The 23463-nt window shown below is 42.6% G+C and overlaps 1 protein-coding gene across 6 annotated transcripts in view; it reads left to right on the top strand.

The window, feature by feature from the left end:
- ZDHHC3 (zDHHC palmitoyltransferase 3) overlaps window positions 1-23463 on the top strand; it is a 51610-nt gene that overhangs the window by 10276 nt on the left and 17871 nt on the right. For 4 of the 6 annotated variants that reach the window (XM_083578232.1, XM_083578234.1, XM_083578235.1 and 1 more), the window contains exons 2-5: window positions 14901-15230; window positions 18062-18186; window positions 19524-19620; window positions 21942-22023. In XM_083578232.1, the coding sequence (XP_083434358.1) occupies window positions 14925-15230; window positions 18062-18186; window positions 19524-19620; window positions 21942-22023 (610 nt within the window). In that variant the 5' untranslated portion in view covers window positions 14901-14924. Of the gene's footprint in view, window positions 1-7657; window positions 7802-14900; window positions 15231-18061; window positions 18187-19523; window positions 19621-21941; window positions 22024-23463 lie in introns of all 6 variants that reach the window. The other 2 variants (XM_083578233.1, XM_083578236.1) reach the window with 1 other exon arrangement.

The raw sequence follows: 23463 nt of genomic DNA, 5'->3' as shown, positions 1-23463 counted from the left end.
ACTTTTACAGACATAAATTATGACTATTGATTTTGTTTATTATAGGTGGTGTCTTAGACTCTCATTACTTTTTAAATACTTTTGATTTGCCTTTTGTAAATATACTGGAGTGGTTTAATGTTACTTCCAAGACTACGCACATGTTGATTGTATAGATTATTTGAATGTCTGAGACCAGTTTTCTGAATTCTATAGTAGTCTGACTTAATCTACTCCCTTCGCTTAAAAAATAATTCAAGTCAAGGGGACAAAATAGAATGCTCCAGGGTTGCCGAAACTTAGTTCTCCAGCAGTTTTTTTGACTATAGTTCCCATCATCCTTGACCACTGTTCCTGGATGATGGGAGTTGTAGTCCAACAACAGCTGGAGACCCAAGTTTGGGAAACTCTGCTAGCTTCTGCATACTTAACAGGAAGTAATTCCAATTGAACAAAGGGAGTAAATATGTATACGATCTGCTGTATGCCCTGGAGCCAGTCCAGGATTTAATACCGAGTGATGCTAGAATCTAGTGCAAGATGCAACCAATGTCACTCTGTTTGGAAACAGGGGCCACACTGTCAAATTCAACTACAATGGAAGTGGAAGCTTGCCTAGAAAGTCCGACAGGGTAACATTGAATTTCTAAAGGAGTCATTTGTAGAAAAAATATATCAGAGGATTCGTTTAAAGCAAGTTGAAGTCAGGAAGATTGAATATCCTCAGGACATTTGGAAGAAACCGGTATTATAAAAGCTCAGATAAAATGAGCGATTCCATGAATATGGCATAGAGCAGAGTGTGGACTGAGCGAAATCGCAGTCATTTTATTGCATGATTTAAATCACCAACCGAAGGTTTGTCTTTGGCTGCAGCTTGCAGTTGGGTTGGAGAAGCTTGAGCCTGAGTTTTGAAGCCATGCTAAACCAAACCTTGGCTTAGCTGGGTGCTGAACAGGGACAAAAAGGATTGAGGAAGAGTAAAGTGGCTGCACGCTCCTCCTCTGGAGATCACATATCCCAGTCAGGGATTTTTTGCCAATAAGACCAGCCAATAAGACCAGCGGCTATTAGCCATAAATGGAACATGTTTCTGAATACAGTGGTACCTTGGTACTCAAATGGCTTGGTTCCCAAACGCTGAAAACCCGGAAGTTTTTGAACGTTTTTTGGAAGCTGAACGTTCGATGCAGCTGTCGGCTATTGTTCCCGGGGCTCCTGCGCCAGTCATAAGCTGCGCCTTGGTTTTCGAACATTTCGGAAGTCAAATGGACTTTCAGAACCGATTGAGTTTGGCGCTGCTTTTTTTTGCTATTTATTTTGCGTTTTTGAGGCTTTTTTGCTTCATTTGTTTTTGTGTCTGTGTGGAACCCAATTCAGCTATTGTTTGATTGATTGATTGTGTGACTGTGGAAACGGATAAAAGCCCCCCATCCAAACAATTACTCTTCAGTGCAGGTAAGAAAAAAAATGAATTTTAATTTTTATCATCTACAACACTCTTATTTATTTTATAGTACAGTACATTGATTGTTGATTTCATTTTATGGATCCATGGCCTCGTCAGATAGTAAAATTCATATTAAATTGCTGTTTTAGGGGTTGTTTTTAAAAGTCAGGAATGGATTGATCCATTTTGCATTACTTTCTATGGGAAAGTGGGCCTTGGTTTTGGAACGCTTTGGTTTTGGAATGGACTTCCGGAACGGATTAAGTCTGAGAACCAAGGTACCACTGTACTAGTTGTTGGAGCTTGAATACAAAGGAAAGTTGTCTATTCTCTGACTGGCCGCTGTGAGAAACTTGATGCTAGACTAGATGTTCAGATACGGTAGGGTTGCATTTGAGCTATTGACACGTTTCACAAACTCTTGGTAGATCACAGAGTTTGGGGCGTTTCTTAAATGTAAATGAAGGCACCTGCCTCAACATGAGGTATATTTATGGGGATGTTTGCTCTGCTGGGCTCTCTCTCTCTCTCTCTCTCTTAAGTGGTTGGAATAATTAGTTGTACCAACAAGTAATGAGCTGCTGCTACACTTGCATCTCATTTTATGGTGGTTTCCCATTCCGTTTTGCACAATTTGGAGGTGAAGGGAGTATCCTGGCAGCCTCATCGTTCACCTGCCAGCCGTAGGCACCTGGAAATCCCACGAAGACAAGCAGGTTGGCAAAAGAGAGATGAAATCTGTATTAGCCATGTTAGACGTAAAGCCCTTTCCTCTGCAGCCGGCCCAGAAATGGAGCAGATTTGCAGAATATTGCTCTGTTGCTTCGCCACTAATCCACTTGGTAGAAGACTTTTTCATGTTGACTTTAGAGGAGGAAGATAGGTTCCCTTTCTCCATATTCAGCATAGAAACACAGGCTGCTAATCCCTTGGTAGGCTAGAGAAATTGTTTGCAGGCTAGTTATCTTCTTTTGGCTTATTCGCAAGGTTTTATTTGGGCTTATTCGCAAGGTTATGCTCCGACGGCGCCCTCAGGACCTAGAGTCCTAGAGGATAAAGCTTTTTACCAAAACACTTGCCCAGGAGAGTGGGATTCAGTATGCAATATACCGTATTTTTCGCCCTATAGGACGCACTTTTTCCCCTCCAAAAATGAAGGGGAAATGTGTGTGCGTCCTATGGGGGGAATGCAGGCTCCTTGGCTTCAGCGATAGCAACGCGAAGCCTCCGAAGCCTGCGCTCCGGAGGCTTCGCGTTGCTTTCGCGGAAGCCAGGAGAGTCTGCTCTTTGAGGCTGGCGGTGGGGAAAGCAGCGCTTCCCCCCATCGCCCGCCCCAGAGGATGGGGGGCAGCGGGAAGGTGCGCGATGCCTTCCCGCTACTCTCCGACCCGGCTTTGAGGCTGGCGGTAGGGGAAAGTGACACTTCCCCCCATCTCCAGCCCTACAAGCTGGGTCGAAAAGCCTGCAAGAGCCGCACGCTCTTTAAAGGGTGCATGGCTTCTGCGGGCTTTTCTATGAGGTGGGGGAATTCCCCCACCTCATAGAAAAGCCCGCAAGAGCCGCAGAGCCTTTAAAGAGCGCACCGCTCTTGGGGGCTTTTCCCCAATGAGGGAGAAGGGACTGACTGGCCGAGTCAGTCCCTTCTCCCTCCTATGGGCTTTAGCGGGAGATGGGGGAATTCCCCCACCTCCCGCAAAAGCACCCAGAAGCCGTGCGCTCTTTAAAGGCTGCGCGGCTTCTGCGGGCTTTTCTATGAGGTGGGCGAATTCCCCCACCTCGCAGAAAAGCCCGCAAGAGCCGCACAGCCTTTAAAGAGCGCACAGCTCTTGGGGGCTTTTCCCCGAGGAGGGACAAGGGACCGACTGGCCATTTCAGTCCCTTCTCCCTCCTGGTTGAAAAGCCCGCAGGAGTCGCGCGCGGGAGGTGGGGGAATTCCGCCACCTCCCGCAAAAGCAGGGAGAAGGTCTTGAAGTAGCGCACAGGCTGGAGAAGGTCTTGGAGTAGCGCACAGGGGTCATATTTTTTCCTTGATTTCCCCCCCTGAAAACTAGGTGCGTCCTATGGGCCGGTGCGTCCTATAGAGCGAAAAATACTGTAGGAGCAACAAATCCAAGGACAAGCACAGAGGATTACTTTAGTTCCCAGATATTATCGGAAGGAGGGCCCAAGGCATTATGGAGAACAGCAACATCTGACCAAAGATAGACAGAATATTTTACAAGGACAGGGAGAAACATCAAGGACAGAATAATTGCCACACACAAGAACAACAAAGAGAGAGTTTGAATACTTCACCTCTAGGACTATAAATTATTTAAGGTGTTAATGCGAATGGAAGTCGTTAAAATTGCAGCTGCGGTATAAGGGTTTGTGATTCTGACTGGAAGTGTAATGGAAATTTATAAGATTTTGGAACGCAGAAATAGAGTAAATCGCCAAACCATCAATTCTACCACCTAAATTGTATAATTTGGTTTTTGAGTGATTGGCATTATTAATGGTAGTATAATTTGGCGTTGTTGTAATGAGGCTTTTATTGCACTATTGTAACTGAAAACGAATAAAAAATATTTTTTTAAAAACAGAACGTGATCGGGAAACAATCTAATATTTCACCAAGGAGCGAAAGACTTACGTTGTTTCTAGCAACCGGAAAGTTCAAGAGGGAGTCTTTATTTTTTAAAATTTGTTTTTTGTTAAAGAAGTTCATAGAGTTCTTTCTACAGATCATTCATGTTCGATGTGAGTCACCAATGTTATAGGCAGTATAAAGTTGGGGGAGAAGAGAGGTGGAGAAGTAAACTTTCATTCTTCTACATAGCGTATGCGCAAGGTTTTGTGTCAGTGTCACGTGGGTAGGTTCTATTCATTTGTTGGTTTTTGTTGAAGAGGGAGGCGTTATACCAGGGGTCTGGAACCTAAGGCCCATGGGCCAGAAGCGGTTCGTGGAGATCATTTGACTGGCCCATGAGCCGCCCCTGAACCGAGTTTCCCGCTCGGGCACAGCGCTAAACCGGCGTAGCGCAGCATGGGGATTTGCTTCTGCAGTGCCGAAAATTGCATCTGTGCATGCACAGACACTGAAAATCACACCTGCGCAAACGCAGACGCCGAAAAACATGCACGTGCAATCCGGCCCATGGTGGGATCTCCATGGGACTGATCTGGCCCAGGCATAATAAACCCTGCTTTATACAGTCGTACCTTGGAAGTCGAACGGAATCCGTTCCGGAAGTCGGTTCGACTTTCAAAACGTTCGGAAACCAAAGTGTGGCTTCTGATTGGCTGCAGGAAGCTCCTGCAGCCAATCAGGAGCCGCGGAAGCTGCGTTGGATGTTTGGCTTCCAAAAGAAGGTTTGAAAACCGGAACACTCACTTCTGGGTTTGCGGCATTTGGGAGACAAAATGTATGAGTTCCAAGGCATTCGGGATCCAAGGTACGACTGTATATTCTTACTGCCTAAGTCACAGCTCCTGGCAGTTAAGGCATACCAGGGATTGCTTACTCACAAGCAGGCATCTTACGCATTGACCCGGATGACCCATCAAGTGGATCCTCAGCACGCAAGACGTGTTTTTGACATGTTTGATGTCTGGCTTGTGCTCCGAGGACTCAGCATCTGATCCCAGGTCAAGGCTACATATTGCATCCAGTATGAATTCAAGTACGGTGGTACCTTGGTTCTCAAACGCCTTGGTACTCAAACAACTTGGAACCCAAACACTGCAAACCCAGAAGTAAGTCTTCCGGTTTCCAAACTTTTTTCAGAAGCTGAACATGTTCCGTTTTGAGTGTTACACTTCCATTTTGAGTGTTACGCTGGGGTCTGTGTGTTCTTGCAATTTATTTTGCTTTTTTTGTTTTTGCGGCTCTTTTCGTTTTGTTTTTGTGAATGTGTGGAACCCAGTTCAGCTACTGATGGATGGATTGTGTGACTGCAGTACATTGTTTATTGCTTTCATTTTATGGATCCATGGTCTCATTAGATAGCAAAATTCACGTTAAATTCATGCTTTAGGGGTTGTTTTTAAAAGACTGGAACGGATTAATCCGTTTTGCATTAGTTTCTATGGGAAAGCGTGCCTTGGTTTTGGAACGCTTTGCTTTTGGAACGGATTTCCGCAAGGGATTAATTTTGAGAACCAAGGTACCACTGTACCATATAAGTGAGCACAGTTTATACCAAGCACCCTGTTCTGGGCTGCTACGCATTTTACAGCAAAAATTAGTCCCTGTATTTATGCGATAGATTTTCTGCAATTTGTTTTGAGTTTTTTAAAAGGATCTGAACAATCTTGTACGTGGGAGTCGTGTTTGCTCGAGGCCTCTTGAGTAAATTTATTTTCAGACAAAATGTTCTTTAAATTTTACAGAAAAGACACGATCATTTCGTAGTGGAGGTATAGGAATCCCATCTTTTTCTGTGCCATATGAGGCAGTTCTTAATTCCAAGCAGATTATTATTTTATATTGTACATAAAAAATTTAAATACTGAACGTATAAAAAGCCATTTAAAAATAAAATAAAAGGCTAACTAGCACAGAGGGGGAAAACAGTGTACATGAAAATGGGGAGCTTATGTCTCTTAACACAACATTGATCTTGGAGTCAGTAAAAGCAAATTTCAACTAGCCGTTCTTAAAAAGCAGATGGAAGGAATTATTATTATTATTATTATTATTATTATTATTATTATTATTATTTGCATGGGCCACCCTGTGTGTTTTCGCAGCAGAAAAATAAAACAGATTTTCCTATAGACAAGCTGACGTTTACCCACTGAGTCTGTTCTAAAATGAAGCGAAGAAACAGGACACTGTTAATTAAGCTATAAATATCTAGACTGCTTGGGGAGGGCTCAAGCTACAAAGCAGTGATTGGGAAAGTAGGTGAGCATCTTTGGGAATATGGAAAATCAAAGAGGAGGAGACGTCTGCATCTTCAGGGCTTGAGCTGGCAATGGGATTGGCCCTGATACCTTGGAGTTGTTGTTGTTTAGTTGTTTAGTCGTGTCCGACTCTTCGTGACCCCATGGACCGGAGCACGCCAGGCACTCCTGTCTTCCACTGCCTCCCGCAGTTTCGTCCTCTGTCGTCCCCTTCTCCTTGTGCCCTCCATCTTCCCAACATCAGGGTCTTTTCCAGGGAGTCTTCTCTTCTCATGAGGTGGCCAAAATATTGGAGCCTCAGCTTCAGGATCTGTCCTTCCATTGAGCACTCAGGGCTGATTTCCTTCAGAATGGATGTGTTTGATCTTCTTGCAGTCCATGGGACTCTCAAGAGTCTCCTCCAGCACCATAATTCAAAAGCATCCATTCTTCTGCGATCGGCCTTCTTTATGGTCCAGCTCTCACTTCCATGCATCACTACTGGGAAAACCATAGCTTTAATGATACCTTGGAGAGCTGCCACTAACTAAGAGTAGACAATATTGGGTTGGGTGGTAGAGCAGTAGTTTAATATAAGGTGCTTTTGTGCGTTCATTCTTGAAGATGGAATTAAGTAGGGGTCAAGTTACTTGTTACATTAGCTGCATGGTTAGTAGCCACATCAGGAGGTTTAAATTTTTTAAAACCTAGATGTGTCGATTTCCCAATTTTCATTGGCCCTGTAGCACACCAGGTCCCTTCCCAGCCACGATCCCAACTAAAATCACCTCCTTTCCCACTGCAGTTAATCTTTTAAAAAAATCTCTTAACAGTATAGCCAACTGAAGACTTATTCTGTGGCACTGCTTATCAGACGACGGGTTCTGTGATTTTCCTATACCTGGCTTTCTGGGAAAAGGAAGTGACTACAATAGAAACGAAGGCAGCACCCAAAATAGCAAAAACCCTAAATAAATAAAACAAAAGAGAGAGAGATATTACCCTCTGTTGGATATTAAAGGAGAGTTTATTGATATATTTGCTATGTTAACTAATACCCTTTGCAAGCACCTGTTGCTATTTGTGAACTTGTTACTCTTGGCTGAATCACCAAATTTGGCAATGCAGAGATTCTGGATTCCTGAAAGCATGCAGTCAGTCTCAGAAAGTTTAAGCATGCATGCTACTGGCAAAACTGACTATTTAAAAGCAAATTGGCTTCAGTTCCAAGCCGGCCAACTATTTGGGCATCTGTGTGTGGGCACCTATGTTATGTCAACAAAGGGGCTATTGAAGGCTAACAGTTGCAGGAAAGCAAAAACCTTGGAGAACATTTAGATCATTTTTATATCTTCTCAGGAATGGCCAGCTTTTCCCCAGCCAAGATGCGGAGGATCAAAGGCTCCTTGGTGATATTATCCTTATCAGGCCTACAAGTTTGATGCCCCCTTCTCCCCATCCCACAGCCAAAGGCCCTAGTTGGCCCTGTATCCTGGTTGCTAGGTAACCCTTTGCATTCGGTTTTGTACTATATTTTGGAGGCTGGATGTTTGTGGTTAATTGGTAGTGGCTTTTAGCGATATTAAAATGTTTTGTTTTTTTTAAGACATGAGAGTAGGTTCCAGACTTGCAGCCATTACCTACTGAGCCTTGAATTAATTTGCTTTTACTTAGTGTAATTGAAAAAGCAAGGTTTATACGTTGACTAGGAATGTTTGTCTTTCTTCTGGCATTCCACACAGGTGGTTGTTTTTTTTAACCTGGTGGTTGTATTTGAATTCCTAACGCCTAACCTTCATGTTTGCGAGGAGATACGGTGAAAAATATACAGGAATCCCAGTATTCCACAAGCAGGATGTAAGTGCTACAAATGTTTGATGTATTACGGTATTTTAATATTTTGTTGGAAGCCGCCCAGAGTGGCTGGGGCAGCCCAGCCAGATGGGCGGGGTATAAATTATTTATTTATTTATTTATTTATTTATTTATACATACATACATACATACATACATACATACATACATACATACCCCACCCATCTGGCTGAGTTTCCCCAGCCACTCTGGGCAGCTCCCAATCGAGTGTTAAAAACAATACAGCGTTGCATCTTAAAAACTTCCCTGAGCAGGGCTGCCTTAAGACGTCTTCTGAATGTCAGGTGACGTTTGGGCGACCCTTTTCTGAAACTTTCCAGCTTTTACAACCGCCATTTTGAGATGCGGCAACTGGAGCTGAACACAATATTCACAGCGCAGTCACACCGTGAATATTGGCAGTTTTACTTTCAATCTAATGATCCCTAACTTGGAATCTTTTCACGGCTGCCATTCACTTGGTCGACATCTTCATCAAGCAATCTGCCACGACTCCAAGATACTTTCCCTGGCAACTTCATATGCCGGAAGCATCTAGGTGAAGTCGTGTTATTTGCCCTAGCGAACATCACTTTGCACTCTCTTACATTGAACTGCATTTCTGATTTTAACGCCCATTCATCCAGTTTGGAGAGATCCTTTTTGGATTAAACCACCCAGAACATCCCTTTCCTGACCCCCAAATGCCAATCATTTAAAAAGAAGTTTAAAAAGCACCAGCCCCAATACAGACCCTTGGGAACCCCAATTCTCACACCCCTCCTTTGAGAGAACTGCCATTTTTTCCCCTACTCTTGAGACTTCCAATTCTTTAACCAGTTACTGCATCACCCCTATTGATGTGCTTATTGATGCTCTCAAAGTACAGTGCAACCTCGGGTTACGTTACCCTCTGGTAACGTAAACTTTGGGTTACGAAAGCGGCAAACCCAGAAGTGTTTCGCCGCTGGTGCTTGCGCAGAAGCGGTCCTCCGCTTGCGAAAACTTCGGGATACGGCCGGACCTCCGAAACGGATCCCGTTCGCAACCAGAGGTACCATTGTACTCTGAAAGGACAAGACCTAACTCTGTGTAAGCCATAATGTTTCTTCTCCTGCAAGACGTTTTCTATATGCTTGCTGATTATATCTTTAATAATGCTTTCCACCAGTTTTCCTGGAACTAACATCAAGCTAATGCCTGTAATTTCCTGGGATCCACTTCTAAAAGTTGGTGTCCGCCATTGGTTTTTGGTCCTTGCCAGTCTTTAGGGGCGAATTACATATTTTTGTTAGAAAATGAGCAATTTCACATTTGAGTTCTTTTAAGAACTCTTGCGAGAATATCATCTGGTACTGTTGATTTGTTGGTTTGTAATTTGTCAGCAAGGCCTGGAATTCTGTCTCGATCGTCACTGTTTCCTCGTGAGAAAATTAGGCATGGAGATTTCACTGTCAACTTTTTCAGTCGGGGATGTTGTAGGTGCGTCATAATGATTTGTCGGATGGAAAGGGACGGTTATTATCCCAATAATTTCAGTCACTTTTAAGGCACTTTCGGCTGCGGTCAATAAGTACCCTGACTTTCGTGTCCATTTACTGTATTTTTTGCTCTATAAGACTCACTTTTTCCTTCCTAAAAAGTAAGGGGAAATGTGTGTGCGTCTTATGGAGCGAATGCAGGCTGTGCAGCTGTCCCAGAAGCCAGAACAGCAAGAGGGATCACTGCTTTTGCTGCGCAGCCATCCCTCTTGCTGTTCTGGCATCTGGGATTCAGAATATTTTTTTTCTTGTTTTCCTCCACCAAAAACTAGGTGCGTCTTGTGGTCTGGTGCATCTTGTAGAGCGAAAAATCCGGTAGCTTTTGAAAAGTCATTAAAATGTTTGCTGCCTAGAGACAGGCACTGCTTTCAATGGAGACTGTTCGTTCTTCTGCCAAGACCTCTGCTGATTTTCTTTTCTCTTCCGCTTAAATAAGTCTTTGCTCTTCATGACTGTATTATTTGATTATAGGTGGCTCTGCCCTTCAAACTGCATTATCTTGATGTTACTCATTCTTACAACAGCTCTGTGTAAGGTGTTACATAACTAATACTGCAGTATTATTATAGGTGGAGGAACAGGAATGAGTTCTAGTGATTTGCTCAAACCACAAAGTGCTTCTCACTTCTTGCTATAAGAATTGGTGCTCCCAGAAGGTCACCCTTGTATTTTGAGACCATAATGTGAGATGGTTGATAATCCATAACTGAATTGGAGGACAACTACGGCGCTGTAAGGTTAAAATCAGGCAAGAGTTTGAAACAGTGGTTTGAAGGCACTTCGCTTACTGACACCTACGGCATTTTTCCCCAGTGTTGAATCTGGTCAAACAGGTTTTGGGGAAAGAACCCCAGCTCCCTTCATTGGCTTTGCAGATGATTTCCTGATTGTTAGGTTTATAACTTTGGAGTCTCCAGACAAGAGACTGGAGACGCCTTTCCCCAACCTTCGCTTTCCCATATGTTCTTGAAGTGCAACTCACAGCCAACATGGTCAGTGGTAGGGGGTTATGGGTGTTTTGGTCAAGCAACACCCAGAGGAGCCAAGGTTGGGGAAGGCTAATTTAGAGTAGTATTAGTAGTAGTAGTAGTAGTAGTAGTAGTAGTAATAATAATAATAATAATAATAATAATTTATAATTTATGCCCCGCCCATCTGGCTGGGTTTCCCCAGCCACTCTGGGCGGCTTCCAACCAAATATTAAAAACAATGCAGCATCAGACATTAAAAACTTCCCTAAACAGGGCCGCCTTCAGTTGTCTTTTAAAAGTAAAATAGTTGTTTATTGCCTTGACATCTGCTGGGAGGGCATTCTACAGGGCAGATGCCACTACCAAGAAGGCCCTCTGCCTGGTTCCCTGTAACCTTGCTTCTTGCAGTGAGGGAACTGCCAGAAGGCCCTCAGCGCTGGACATGATGCTCCTTCAGGTATACTGGACCGAGGCCATTTAGGGCTTTCAAGGTCAGCACCAACACTTTGAATTGTGCTCGGAAACGTACTGGGAGCCAATGAAGATCTTTCAGGACTGGTCTCAGTGGCCACTCTCAGTCACCAGTCTAGCTGCTGCATTCTGGATTAATTGCAGTTTCCGAGTCACCTTCAAAGGTAGCCCCACGTAGAGCGCATTACAATAGTTCAAGCGGGAGATATCCAGATCATGCACCACTCTGGCGAGGCAGTCCGCAGGCAGGTAGGGTCTCAGCCTACATACCAGATGGAGCTGGTAAACAGCTGCCCTGGGCACAGATTTGACCTGTGCCTCCATGGACAGCTGTGAGTCCAAAATGACTCCCAGGCTGGGCACCTGGTCCTTCAGGGACACAGTTACCCCATTCAGGACCAGGGAGTCCTCCTCGATTCCCGGAGGCTTGGTGGCTATTGCTGAGAGGATGGAGCAGGATGGATTTGATTTAAATCAGATTTATTTAAATCACTAGTCGGTAAGACTTGATTTAAATCATTTTTTTACAGAAAGGCTCAGTCTTGCTTGTATAATATTAATATTTACAGCCAGATGAAGGTTTCATTTTTTGGAATAATAAATTTTCAGAGTAGGTTTTGCAGTTATATCAAAAAATACTGATTTGGTTGTACTATTAGAAATACATAGACCGATAATTATGAAATTATTGCGAGGTTTATTAAGTTAACTGTTTATATTTGGGCAACTTTTCTGCTGTACTTTATGGGAAGGAGAAAAAGAATCATTTCCTTAATGACAATTTAAACAATTTATTTAACTAAAATAGATTCTGTGTATATAAACTTGCAAAGGAACAATGGGATTAAGGTTTTTCCTCCACTCTGTATGTTTACTTTATAACATTTTTCCTGTGAAGAAAAGGCATGTTATCTCTGCAGACACAAATTCACACTTTTGAGAACTGCAAAAACAAGCATCTGTGATAATATCTTCTTGTTAGAAAAACTGCCCCAAATAATCTTCATGAATAATGTAATTTAAATAGAAAATCTTTAGAAAGATTTTTCCTCCAAAAGCACTTTATTTTTAAAAACCTGATTTGAATAAAAAATAATCCGATTTTTAATTTTTTTATTATAATAAAAAAGTCATTCATTTTTATCCACTCTGGGATGGAGGCAAATGTAGTTCTGGTTGGCTTCAAGAATAGGAAGCTGCCATCGCTGTGGTTATCACTGCAGACGAAGCATTGCCATCTGCGGGGGGTTGCAAAGCTGCAAAGGTGGAGTGTTTTGATCTTTAATTTTCAGCATTCGGGCATTTGCTGAGTATTGGGAGTGGGGAGGGGGGGCAATGCAAGTCTGTAAAGCCGTTAGCAACAATACCATCTGTATCCCAGATTCCGAATGGAAGTCAGTGATTTGTTGTTGTTGTTTAGTTGTGTCCGACTCTTCGTGACCCCATGGACCAGAGCACGCCAGGCACTCCTGTCTTCCACTGCCTCCCGCAGTTTGGTCAAACTCATGCTGGTAGCTTCGAGAACACTGTCCAACCACCTCATCCTCTGTCGTCCCCTTCTCCTTGTGCCCTCCATCTTTCCCAACATCAGGGTCTTTTCCAGGGAGTCTTCTCTTCTCATGAGGTGGCCAAAGTATCGGAGCCTCAGCTTCAGGATCTTTCGTTCCAGTGAGCACTCAGGGCTGATTTCCTTAAGAACTGATCCTCTTGCAGGCCATGGAACTCTCAAGAGTCTCCTCCAGCACCATAATTCAAAAGCATCAATTCTTCGGCAATCAGCCCTCTTTATGGTCCAGCTCTCGCTTCCATACATAAGTCAGTGATAAACTTGTTTAATTGCTGAGTCTCACTCGCTGGATCATCACCTGGTTATAGTGAGTGGGCTTGCACGTTCCTATGACCCTTGTGAGCGAAGCTGTCGGGAATCTCGTAAAGAAGCAAAGATCACCAGTGTCGAAGCAATGATTCTTCAACATCAGCTTTGTTGGACTGGTCATGTTGTGTGCGGATGCCTGATGATCGCCTTCCAAAGCAACTACTCTATTCCGAAGTTTAAAATGGAAAGCATAATGCTGGTGGTCAACAAAAGAGGTTTAAAGACTGTCTCAAGGCAAATTTTTAAAAATGTAGTATAAACGCCAACAATTGGGAAACACTTGCCTGCGAGCGCTCCAATTGGAGAACAGCTTTTACCAAAGGCGTCGTGGGCTTTGAAGACACTTGAATTCAGGGTGCAAGGGAGAAACGCGCTAAGAGGAAGGCATGCTTGGCAAACCCTCACCATGATCAATTCCCGCCCAGAAACCTAAGTCTTCACTGTGGAAGGACATGTGGATCCAGAATTGGCCTCCATAGTCACTTGCAGACTCATTGTTAAAACCATTTTTATGGAAGACAATCTTCCTCAGCTACGAGTGATTGCCAAAGAAGAAAGAATTGCTGTATTTAAATGTTTTCCCCATTGGCAATTGGAAATTACAGGTTTTTAAAAAATCCATTGAATATTTAAAGTGGTGGGTAGAAGGGAGGTTACTGGATTTCTAGGGCTTTTCACAATTTAAGTCTTGAATATGATTAATGCATTGAAAACTAGTGTGAAGCTGTAGCACAGAAGAGTCTCTTCACAGAATGTAATTTCTTTTGTCATAGTTAAGATGCCAAAATAATGCAGAAATAGGTATTTCAGTAATTCAGCAACTTTCTTCCTCATGCACTAGATTTGTTTTCAGGAGTGTCCTAGTCATATTTTGTTGGAAATTGATTAAAAACAAAACACAAAAACCCAACCTATTCCAGCTAAAAATAAATATTCTCTTGGTAACCATCCCCTCCCGGCCTTCTCTAAATGGTAGTAAATGCAGAATACTTACTTGTGCATAATGTAGCCCATGCTCTGTTCAACGAGTTTTTAATTTGTGGACCTTGAGCAATTTCCATTTATGTGTTTGCTCAGTCTGAACAGTGATAATTAGAATAATCAACTCACGGTTTTGCAATGAGATTGTCATTAATTACATATAACCCATATTAAGGAATAGAATTCCTCATTTGAATTTTTAGAACGTTCTCAGGAACTGATTGTGTATGTGGATATAGTTTTGTGTCTCTGTGTGTAACACAACATGGAACATTTCTATATGGATTCCACTTGTGTATCCAAACAGCCTGAGAATTCATCTTAATTGTATCTATACTGTAAAATAAAACTTGTCGCCATCAGCCTCTACGATGAAAATGAGCCATTTGTGGTTTGGAAATTACAAGTCCTTCTAGCATGTGTGGTAGAATAGTAGGTGCTTGTAGCTTTCCTAGACGAACTCAAGTTTCATTAACAATTTTCCTTTATATCCCTATGCAATAGTGATATTTTAAACTTAAAAAAAGAATCAGTCCAAAATGGGCTATATATAAAAACCCAAATTTATTCATATTAATTTTAATGTTAATGCATCATACCAAATCGTGTTTGGTTGTGAAGTGTTATGTACATAACATTGGGTTGTTGTTTTTATTTTTATTAGGTATTTTGTGGTTTTATACCTTGATTTTATTCTGTGAGCCACCCTAAGACCCCCGGTTATAGGGTGGTATATTAAATAAATTCAATAAATCACCACACCACCTTTTTGTTTTTTTAAACGAGCCCCCCAATGAATCTCCCTTTAATAGAGTTCCCTCACGAGAACTGCATGACCTAGAGGCGATCCCCTTTGACGAAGTTCATTAGACAAAGGACCGTTATTTATTTTAAATCTTTTTTTCCAGATCCAAGAATGGACATTATAGCCTATGATGATTACTCCAATCCACCGATGCAGAGATATTGAGAGGAAACCGGAATACCTTCAACCAGACCAGTGCGTTCCACCTCCCAGCCGCGGTTCCTCGGGAACAATGTGGTTTATCCGGGATGGCTGTGGTATTGCCTGTGCGGTCGTCACTTGGTTCCTGGTCTTCTATGCCGACTTTGTGGTCATCCTCGTGATGCTGCTTCCCTCCAGAGACTATATTTACAGCGTGATCAACGCCATCATTTTCAACACATTGGCGTTCCTGGCTCTGGCTTCGCACATGAGAGCTATGGTAACAGATCCAGTAAGTTTCCTCTTGGAATATATTAACCAGCTGCTGGCTAGTTCTCTTGTTCTTTTGAGGGTGATTTAGGGGCTAAATATTCTAGAACCTGTTGAACACACGCAAACACGATACGGTGGAACGTTGGTTCTCGAACGGCTTAGTTGACGAACAAATCAACACCGAAAACCCGGAAGTAAGTGTTCTGGTTTTTGAACGTTTCTCGGAAGCTGAACATCCGACGCGGCTTCCGCTTGAGTGCAGGAAGCTTCTGCAGCCGATTGGAAGCCGCGCCTTGGTTTTTGAACGGTTTCGGGAGTCGAACGGATTAAATTCGAGAACCAAGGTTCCACTGTATTGATACAGTGTCTGGGTTTCTATCAACCTGTCCCCATGAGGGGGAAGAACTTGATTTATTTGAAGCATTGTCCCTTTATATGCATTTTTGTGGGGGTGGGGCAGATCATAATACTGGAGTCATGATTAAGAGAAGCTATGGAGGGGCAATAAGGCATCATTTGAATAAGATATGAAGGAGGATGGAGAAGAAATCTGTCCTTTGCTCTCTCAGTAGTATGTGCAATGTTGCTGACATGTCGTGGCATGAAAAGCTGGGGAAAGCCTATCTTGCATTCCTGTTTCTTTGGGAAAATTCCACCACGACTAAAATCTATTCTGAATAAAAGCGTTTCGTGTTAGCACTGGCTAGTGGCTATTGAAGGACACCCAAGTTTTATCCAAGTGTATTTTAACTGTGGTCCTGTCTAAAGTACTTTTTCAAGCTTTCAGCTCTTTAGAGGGCTGCGAGATTGAAATTTCGATGAGAAAGCAGCTTTCCCCTTTGCGTGTAAGTCTTGACTTATGTTCTTATCTGGATTATTGCCCAAATGTTATCTATTCAGCTTGCAAATTTGTAATAGATGACATCAATGGGAATCTCCCAGTCTAGCAAAATGGGTGGGTCTGTTTTCATTTTCCTAAACTTTTATTTGGAGTTCTAGCCGACGTCGAAAGACGCATACAAATCCATGGTCTTCCCTCTAACCCTGTATTGTTTCACATTTCAAATGAACAGGACTTCCATTAACGACAGCTTCCCATTACACTTGAACAGGGAAACTGTGATTCATGGCTTCAGAATAAGTCAGAATAAGAAGCCATGGTTTGAAATTGTCTTAGTTTCCTGCCTTGCTCTGAAGTCGTTAACCAGAGTTACCCAGTTTGGACATACAGTGGTACCTTGGTTCTCAAACTTAATTCCTTCCTGAAGTCCGTTCCAAAAGCAAAACATTCCAAAACCAAGGCGCACTTTCCCATAGAAAGTAATGCAAAATTGATTAATCCGTTCCAGATTTTTAAAAACAACCCCTAAAACATGAATTTAACAGGAATTTGACTATCTAATGAGACCATGGATCCATAAAATGAAAGCAATAAACAACGTACCACAGTCACACAATCCGTCAATCAGTAGCTGAACTGGGTTCCACACAGTCACAAAAACAAAACAAAAAAGAGCTGCAAAAACAAAAACGCAAAATAAATAGCAAAAACAGACAGACCTCAGTGTAACACCCAAATCGGAAGCGTGGCACTCAGATTGGAAGCGTAACACTCAAAACGGAGCACGTTCGGCTTCCGAAAAATGTTCACAAACTGGAAAACTTACCGTATTTTTCGCACCATAGGACGCACTTTTTCCCCTTCAAAAATGAAGGGGGAATGTGTGTGCGTCCTATGGAGCGAAGACAGCATAGCCCCGCGACCCTCTGCTGGCTGGAGAGGTGACGCGGGGCTATGGCAGGAGCCTCTATAGCCGCGCGCCACCTCTCCAGCCAGGAGAGCGCGCTTGGGGCTAAAGAAGCCCCGCTTACCCTCTCCCAGCTAGAAAGGTGACACGCAGCTATTGCAGCAGCCTCTTTAGCCGCGCGCCATCTCTCCATCTGGGAGAGCGTGCGCGGGGCTAGAGAAGCCCCCAGCGACCCTCTCCCGGCTGGAGAGGTGACACGCAGCTATGGCAGGAGCCTCTATAGCCGCGTGCCACCTCTCCAGCCGGGAGAGTGCGCACGGTGCTAAGGAAGCCCCCCGAGACCCTCTCCCGGCCGGAGAGGTGACATGCGGCTATGGCAGCAGCCTCTCTAGTCGCGTGCCTTTCCGCTGCTCCCCGACCTGCTCTTTGGGGCTGGTGGTGGGCTTCCCCCCGCCAGCCCCAAAGAGCAGGTCAAAAGGAACCTGAACCCTGGAGAGTGAGAGGGGTCCGTGCGCACCGACCCCTCTCGCTCTCCAGGCTTCCAAGGTAGCCGCCTGAAGGCGTCTGAACGCACCTTAAACGGCACCTTGTTTTAGAGGGGGAAAACAAGAGGGGGGAAATTCTCCCCCTCTCTGTGCAGCGCCGCCTGCCGCTTCGCTGAAGGGGTGCTGGGCAGAGAGGGCGAGAATTTTTTTTTCTTGTTCTCCCCCCTCTAAAACAAGGTGCGTCCTATTGTCCGGTGCGTCTTATGGTGCGAAAAATATGGTACTTTCGGGTTTGCAGTGTATGGGTTCCAAGTTGTTTGAGTACCAAGGCGTTTGAGAACCAAGGTACCACTGTAATGGGAAACTATAGTTAATGGAAGAGTTCTAGGCTGGCTATGCCAACCCTGGAGGGGAGAGTGAAGGGCCCGTGTTTTTTAGCTTCTCAAAATGTTTGCACTGGTGTTGAATATTATTTCAACAAACCTCTGTTAATGTACCTAGGAGAGCGAAGTTTAACTTACCCTGTATATTCAGCAGTTCTGTGATGGGGCCTATTGAGTTTTTTCCCTCTGATAGTGACTGAAAGCACTCCGAAACCCTTATATTTTCGTTTGCAGGGTGCAGTGCCAAAAGGTAACGCCACAAAAGAGTTCATAGAAAGTTTGCAGCTGAAGCCGGGGCAAGTAGTTTACAAGTGTCCAAAATGCTGTAGCATCAAACCCGACAGAGCACATCACTGCAGGTACGGGCACATTCTTTCGTTTATGGTTTACTTATGATGATGGCTTGATGCATTACATCTGCAGTAATCCAATTTAGGGCGGGTTATACCATTATTGTGATGCAAACACATTTCCATGTTTCATTTGCACCTTGGCAGCATTTCGGCTCTTGTGACCTCAAGCTTTTGGCCAAGTGGAAATAGTTCTATTACGATCTGGTATCGGGAGAAAACATGGGTCTTTGAAGCGGATGGAATTCCACTTTGATTTATATACAGTCGTACCTTGGAAGTCGAACGGAATCCGTTCTGGAAGTCAGTTTGACTTCCAAAATGTTCACAAGCCAAAGCACGGCTTCTGATTGGCTGCAGGAAGCTCCTGCAGCCAATCAGAAGCCGTGGAAGCCCCCTCGGACATCCGGCTTCCGAAAATAGTTCACAAACCAGAACAGTGACTTCTGGGTTTGCGACATTCGGGAGCCAAACGTTTGAGAACTAAGCTGTTTGAAAACCAAGGTACGACTGTATAATTTTATTAAGTTTTACAATTTACAGTGGTACCTCGGGTTAAGTACTTAATTCATTCCGGAGGTCCGTACTTAACCTGAAACTGTTCTTAACCTGAAGCACCACTTTAGCTAATGGGGCATCCTGCTGCTGCTGTGCCGCCGGAGCCCGATTTCTGTTCTCATCCTGAAGCAAGGTTCTTAACCTGAAGCACTATTTCTGGGTTAGCGGAGTCTGTAACCTGAAGCGTATGTAACCTGAAGCATATGTAACCTGAGGTACCACTGTAAAGCACTCATTTTTACATCCTTAAGATATCAGTGACTTCCCTTCTTCTCTTTCCATGGTTCATTTTACACATCATAAATCCCTGCATATTTTACAAAAACTATACCATTCAGTATTCCATTATTGCATGCATCAAAACTTGTTTACACTGTTGAATTTATCTTAATGCTGCCATCGTTTTCAGCAGTACACAATTATTTCCCATATATTCAGTAAACGTTTTCCGATCTTCTTTAAACGTATGTTATTCTATATGTTAAGTCTGCGAGTTGTGCATATTCTGTCAGCTTAATTTGCCATTCTTTAGTTAGCTCGTTTTCTATTTTTGGGCTAACAAAACACGGGCCACAGTAGTAGCATACATAAATAACCATTTTTGACACCTGGGAATTTCAGTCTGAATTATCCCCGACAGAAAGGACTCTGGTTTTTTTGGGGAAAGTACTTTTAAACATTTTTTTCTTCCTTCATTATGGATCATTTCCCAATACTCATTTACCCTTTTACAAGTCCACAAGGATTTTCCGTGTGCATTCGATTTACGGTGTGCATTTCTCTTTTAGTGTTTGCAAGAGGTGTATACGGAAAATGGATCACCACTGCCCATGGGTTAACAATTGTGTGGGAGAGAACAACCAGAAGTACTTTGTACTGTTTACAGTAAGTAGTTCATTGTGTGGATTTTTCCTGGAATTCATAAAGGGGCCTTGAAATGTCAAGTGGGACTTCTGTGGTTATCAGTATAATTACACTGCAATTCTTGTGGGAAAGTAATGGATTGTTAGCACTGCAAAATGTCCAGGGCAAAGTAGTTTAAAAGGATAAAAGCAAGCTGGCAAAGGTATCCATTATTACCTATTTAAAGCATCCCATCTTGGATTGGATCAGATTTCACAGTGGTGGGCAACACACATAGATAGATGTATATTTATGTACATATATATGTGTACACACACACACACACACACACACACGTGAAAAAGAAGGTATACCCTCTTTGAATTCTGTGATTTTACATATCAGGACATAATAATAACAATTATCCATTCCTTAGCAGGAATGTTTGTTCTGTATCTTCAGAAGTGTGCATGTTTGTTTGTGTATTTGAAGAAGTGTGCATGCACACGAAAGCTTATACCCAGAACAAACTTAGCCAGTCTCTAAGGTGCTACTGGACAATTTTTTAATTTTTTAATTTTATTAAGTTTTTGTTTATTTATTTCAACTGCGTCAGACCAACACGGCCACCTACCTGAATTAAAAAACTTAAGTACACCTTATGATTAAATAGCTTGTAGAACCACATTTAGCAGCAATAATTTGAAGTAATGGTTTTCTGTATGTCTTTATCAGTCTCTCACATCGTTGTGGAGGAATTTTGGCCAATGTTAGAACCCGGGATGGAAAAGCTAGGAGCAAAATGGCTTTTGGGACCTGGGTTGTGGGTGCCCAAAAATGTCTAGTTGCCACCGGGGTGTGTGTGGGCAACACTTTTTATTTATTTTTTTGATGAGCATGAACTAATATTCAATTCACATAAGTGACACATTGTTAATACCACATTTTTAGCAGAAAATTTGACACACGTTTAATTTGGTGTTTACAATAAAAATATTGGTACCGTACTTGAGTTTTCAAAACACTTTACTCTTTATTGTTAAACTCCTTAACATACAGTGGTACCTCGGGTTAAGTACTTAATTCGTTCCGGAGGTCCGTTCTTAACCTGAAACTGTTCTTAACCTGAAGCACCACGGAGCACGATTTCTGTTCTCATCCTGAAGCAAAGTTCTTAACCTGAAGCACTATTTCTGGGTTAGCGGAGTCTGTAACCTGAAGCGTATGTAACCTGAGGTACCACTGTATTGTCTAATCTTAACGCGTACTTCAAGGCTTCAAATCACATACATTTCAGTAATCCTTGAGTGTCAGCCAGGTGCAAAAAATGGCACCCCGACTTTTTGAGGTGCTTGCAAATGGAGAATCTTTAGGCGCAAAATACTCCTGGTACCCTGCTAATATCGAACCCTGATTTTGGCCTGCTCTTCTTTACAATCCACTCTACGTGGGGCTACCTTTGAAGGTGACCCAGAAACTACAACTAACCCAGAATGTGGCAGCTAGACTGGTGGCTGGGAGTGGCCGCCGAGACCATATAACACTGGTCCTGAAAGACCTACATTGGCTCCCAGTGCATTTCCAAGCACAATAAGTGTTGGTGTTGACCTTTAAAGCCCTAAATGGCCTCAGCCCAGTATACCTGAAGGAGCGTCTCCATCCCCATTGTTCAGCCCAGACACTGAGGTCCAGCTCTGAGGGCCTTCTGACGGTTCCTTCCCTGCGAGAAGTGAGGTTACAGGGAACTAGGCAGAGGGCCTTTTCAGTGGTGGCGCCCACCCTGTGGAACGCCCTTCCATGAGATGTCAAGGAAATAAACCGTAAAAACTACTCTGAAAAAATATTATTCCAAAAATGAAACCTTCATCTGGTTGTAAATATTAAGATTATACCAGCAAGAATGACACTTTCTGTAAAAAGTAATAATGATTTAAATCAAGTCTATCTTCTATAGATTATTTTGCTTGATAAACCATCATATTTCAAAAGGGTTTGACCTGGCTTTGGGGGAAAAACACCCTGCTATCATTGCATGGAAGAATAGATCCCCTCTTACCCTTTCCGTTATCTCATAATTCAGTATTGTTAGAGAAGAATAGACCTCTTGTTCAGTCAGTTTACTCAAGGTATTTTTCCACTTGATATAGCTAGGCCTATTAATTCTTTGGCTGAAGTAATTTAGGAGATGAGGTTGAGGATAAGGCGATCTCTATAAGCATGTGAGCTTGAATATATTTTTCTGTCCTGAATGCCATGTCTTTGATTTCGGCTTCAGCTTGAAACCGGCAAACAAATTTGGGGCATTCAAAAATGCGCCTTGAAGTCTGTGTGTCTTCATAGTTCAAAATCCTATTGTGTTTCAGATGTATATAGCACTTATTTCCCTGCATGCCCTGATCATGGTTGGATTTCACTTCCTGTATTGCTTCGAAGAAGACTGGACAAGTGAGTATATTGACAAATGCCATGCTTTCTCGTGAACTGGATCCGATTCTTTTCGAGCTAGCGAATTGCTTCGTGCCCCCGATCCACAAAGTTGCTTTGTGCAGGTTTTGCCAAATCAGGATGGTATCCATGTTTAAAATAATATTTATTAGAGTTTCAAACAAATCACAAAAATGAAAAAAATAACAAAACAAAAAAGAATTAAAAAAAATACAAAATACAAAGAAATAAAACCAATTAAAAACAAGTCAATCCTTCCATGTCTTATCTTTCATTTGCTTGTTTCCCTGACCTCCTCACACCTCCCTTTTTTGTATTCTAGTTCAATAGTTGTTTCAGCAAATCCTTACGATTTTTTCCTTTATCTTAATAGTTTATCTTAATATATTGTAACTTTACATTCTCACTGTTAGCAATCCATTTTTACATACCCCTTTGTAGCATTACTGCTAAAACCACATAACTTCATTCCAACATCCTTCTAACATTCCTTAATTTTACAATATTTCTGTAGATAATCTTTAAATTTCTTCCAATCTTCTTCTACCGACTCTTCTCCCTGGTCTCGGATTCTGCCAGTCATTTCCGCCAGTTCCATATAGTCCATCAGCTTCATCTGCCATTCTTCCCGGGTGGGTAAATCTTGTGTCTTCCAATACTTTGCGATGAGTATTCTTGCTGCTGTTGTTGCATACATAAAGAGAGTTCTATCCTTCTTTGGCACCAATTGGCCGACCATGCCCACGAGAAAGGCCTCTGGTTTCTTCAGGAAGGTATATTTAAATACCTTTTTCATTTCATTGTAGATCATCTCCCAGAAAGCCTTAATCCTTGGGCACGTCCACCAAAGGTGAAAGAATGTACCTTCATTTTCTTTACATTTCCAACATTTATTATCGGGCAAATGATAGATTTTTGCAAGCTTGACTGGTGTCATGTACCACCTGTATATCATTTTCATAATATTCTCTCTTAAGGCATTACATGCCGTAAATTTCATACCTGTGGTCCATAACTGTTCCCAGTCAGCCAACATAATGTTATGTCCGACATCTTGTGCCCATTTTATCATAGCAGATTTCACCGTTTCATCCTGAGTATTCCATTTCAACAGCAAGTTATACATCCTTGATAACATCTTAGTTTTGGGGTCTAACAGTTCTGTTTCCAATTTTGATTTTTCCACCTGGAAGCCAATTTTCTTGTCCAAATTGTAAGCCTCCCTTATTTGAAAATAATGAAGCCAATCTCGCACTTTGTCTTTTAGTTTCTCAAAGCTCTGCAATTTCAATTTGTCTCCTTCTTGTTCCAAAATCTCCCAATATTTCGGCCATTTGGCCTCCATATTGAGCTTTTTCTGGGCCTTCGCTTCCATCGGTGATAACCACCTTGGGGTTTTATTTTCAAGTAAGTCTTTGTATCTTGTCCAGACATTGAACA

Source organism: Podarcis filfolensis (assembly GCF_964270895.1).
Source record: "Podarcis filfolensis genome assembly, chromosome: 12".
In the NCBI taxonomy this organism is placed as follows: domain Eukaryota; kingdom Metazoa; phylum Chordata; class Lepidosauria; order Squamata; family Lacertidae; genus Podarcis; species Podarcis filfolensis.
Note: the sequence above shows the minus strand (reverse complement) of the source record. Positions and strands in the feature narration are given on the sequence as shown.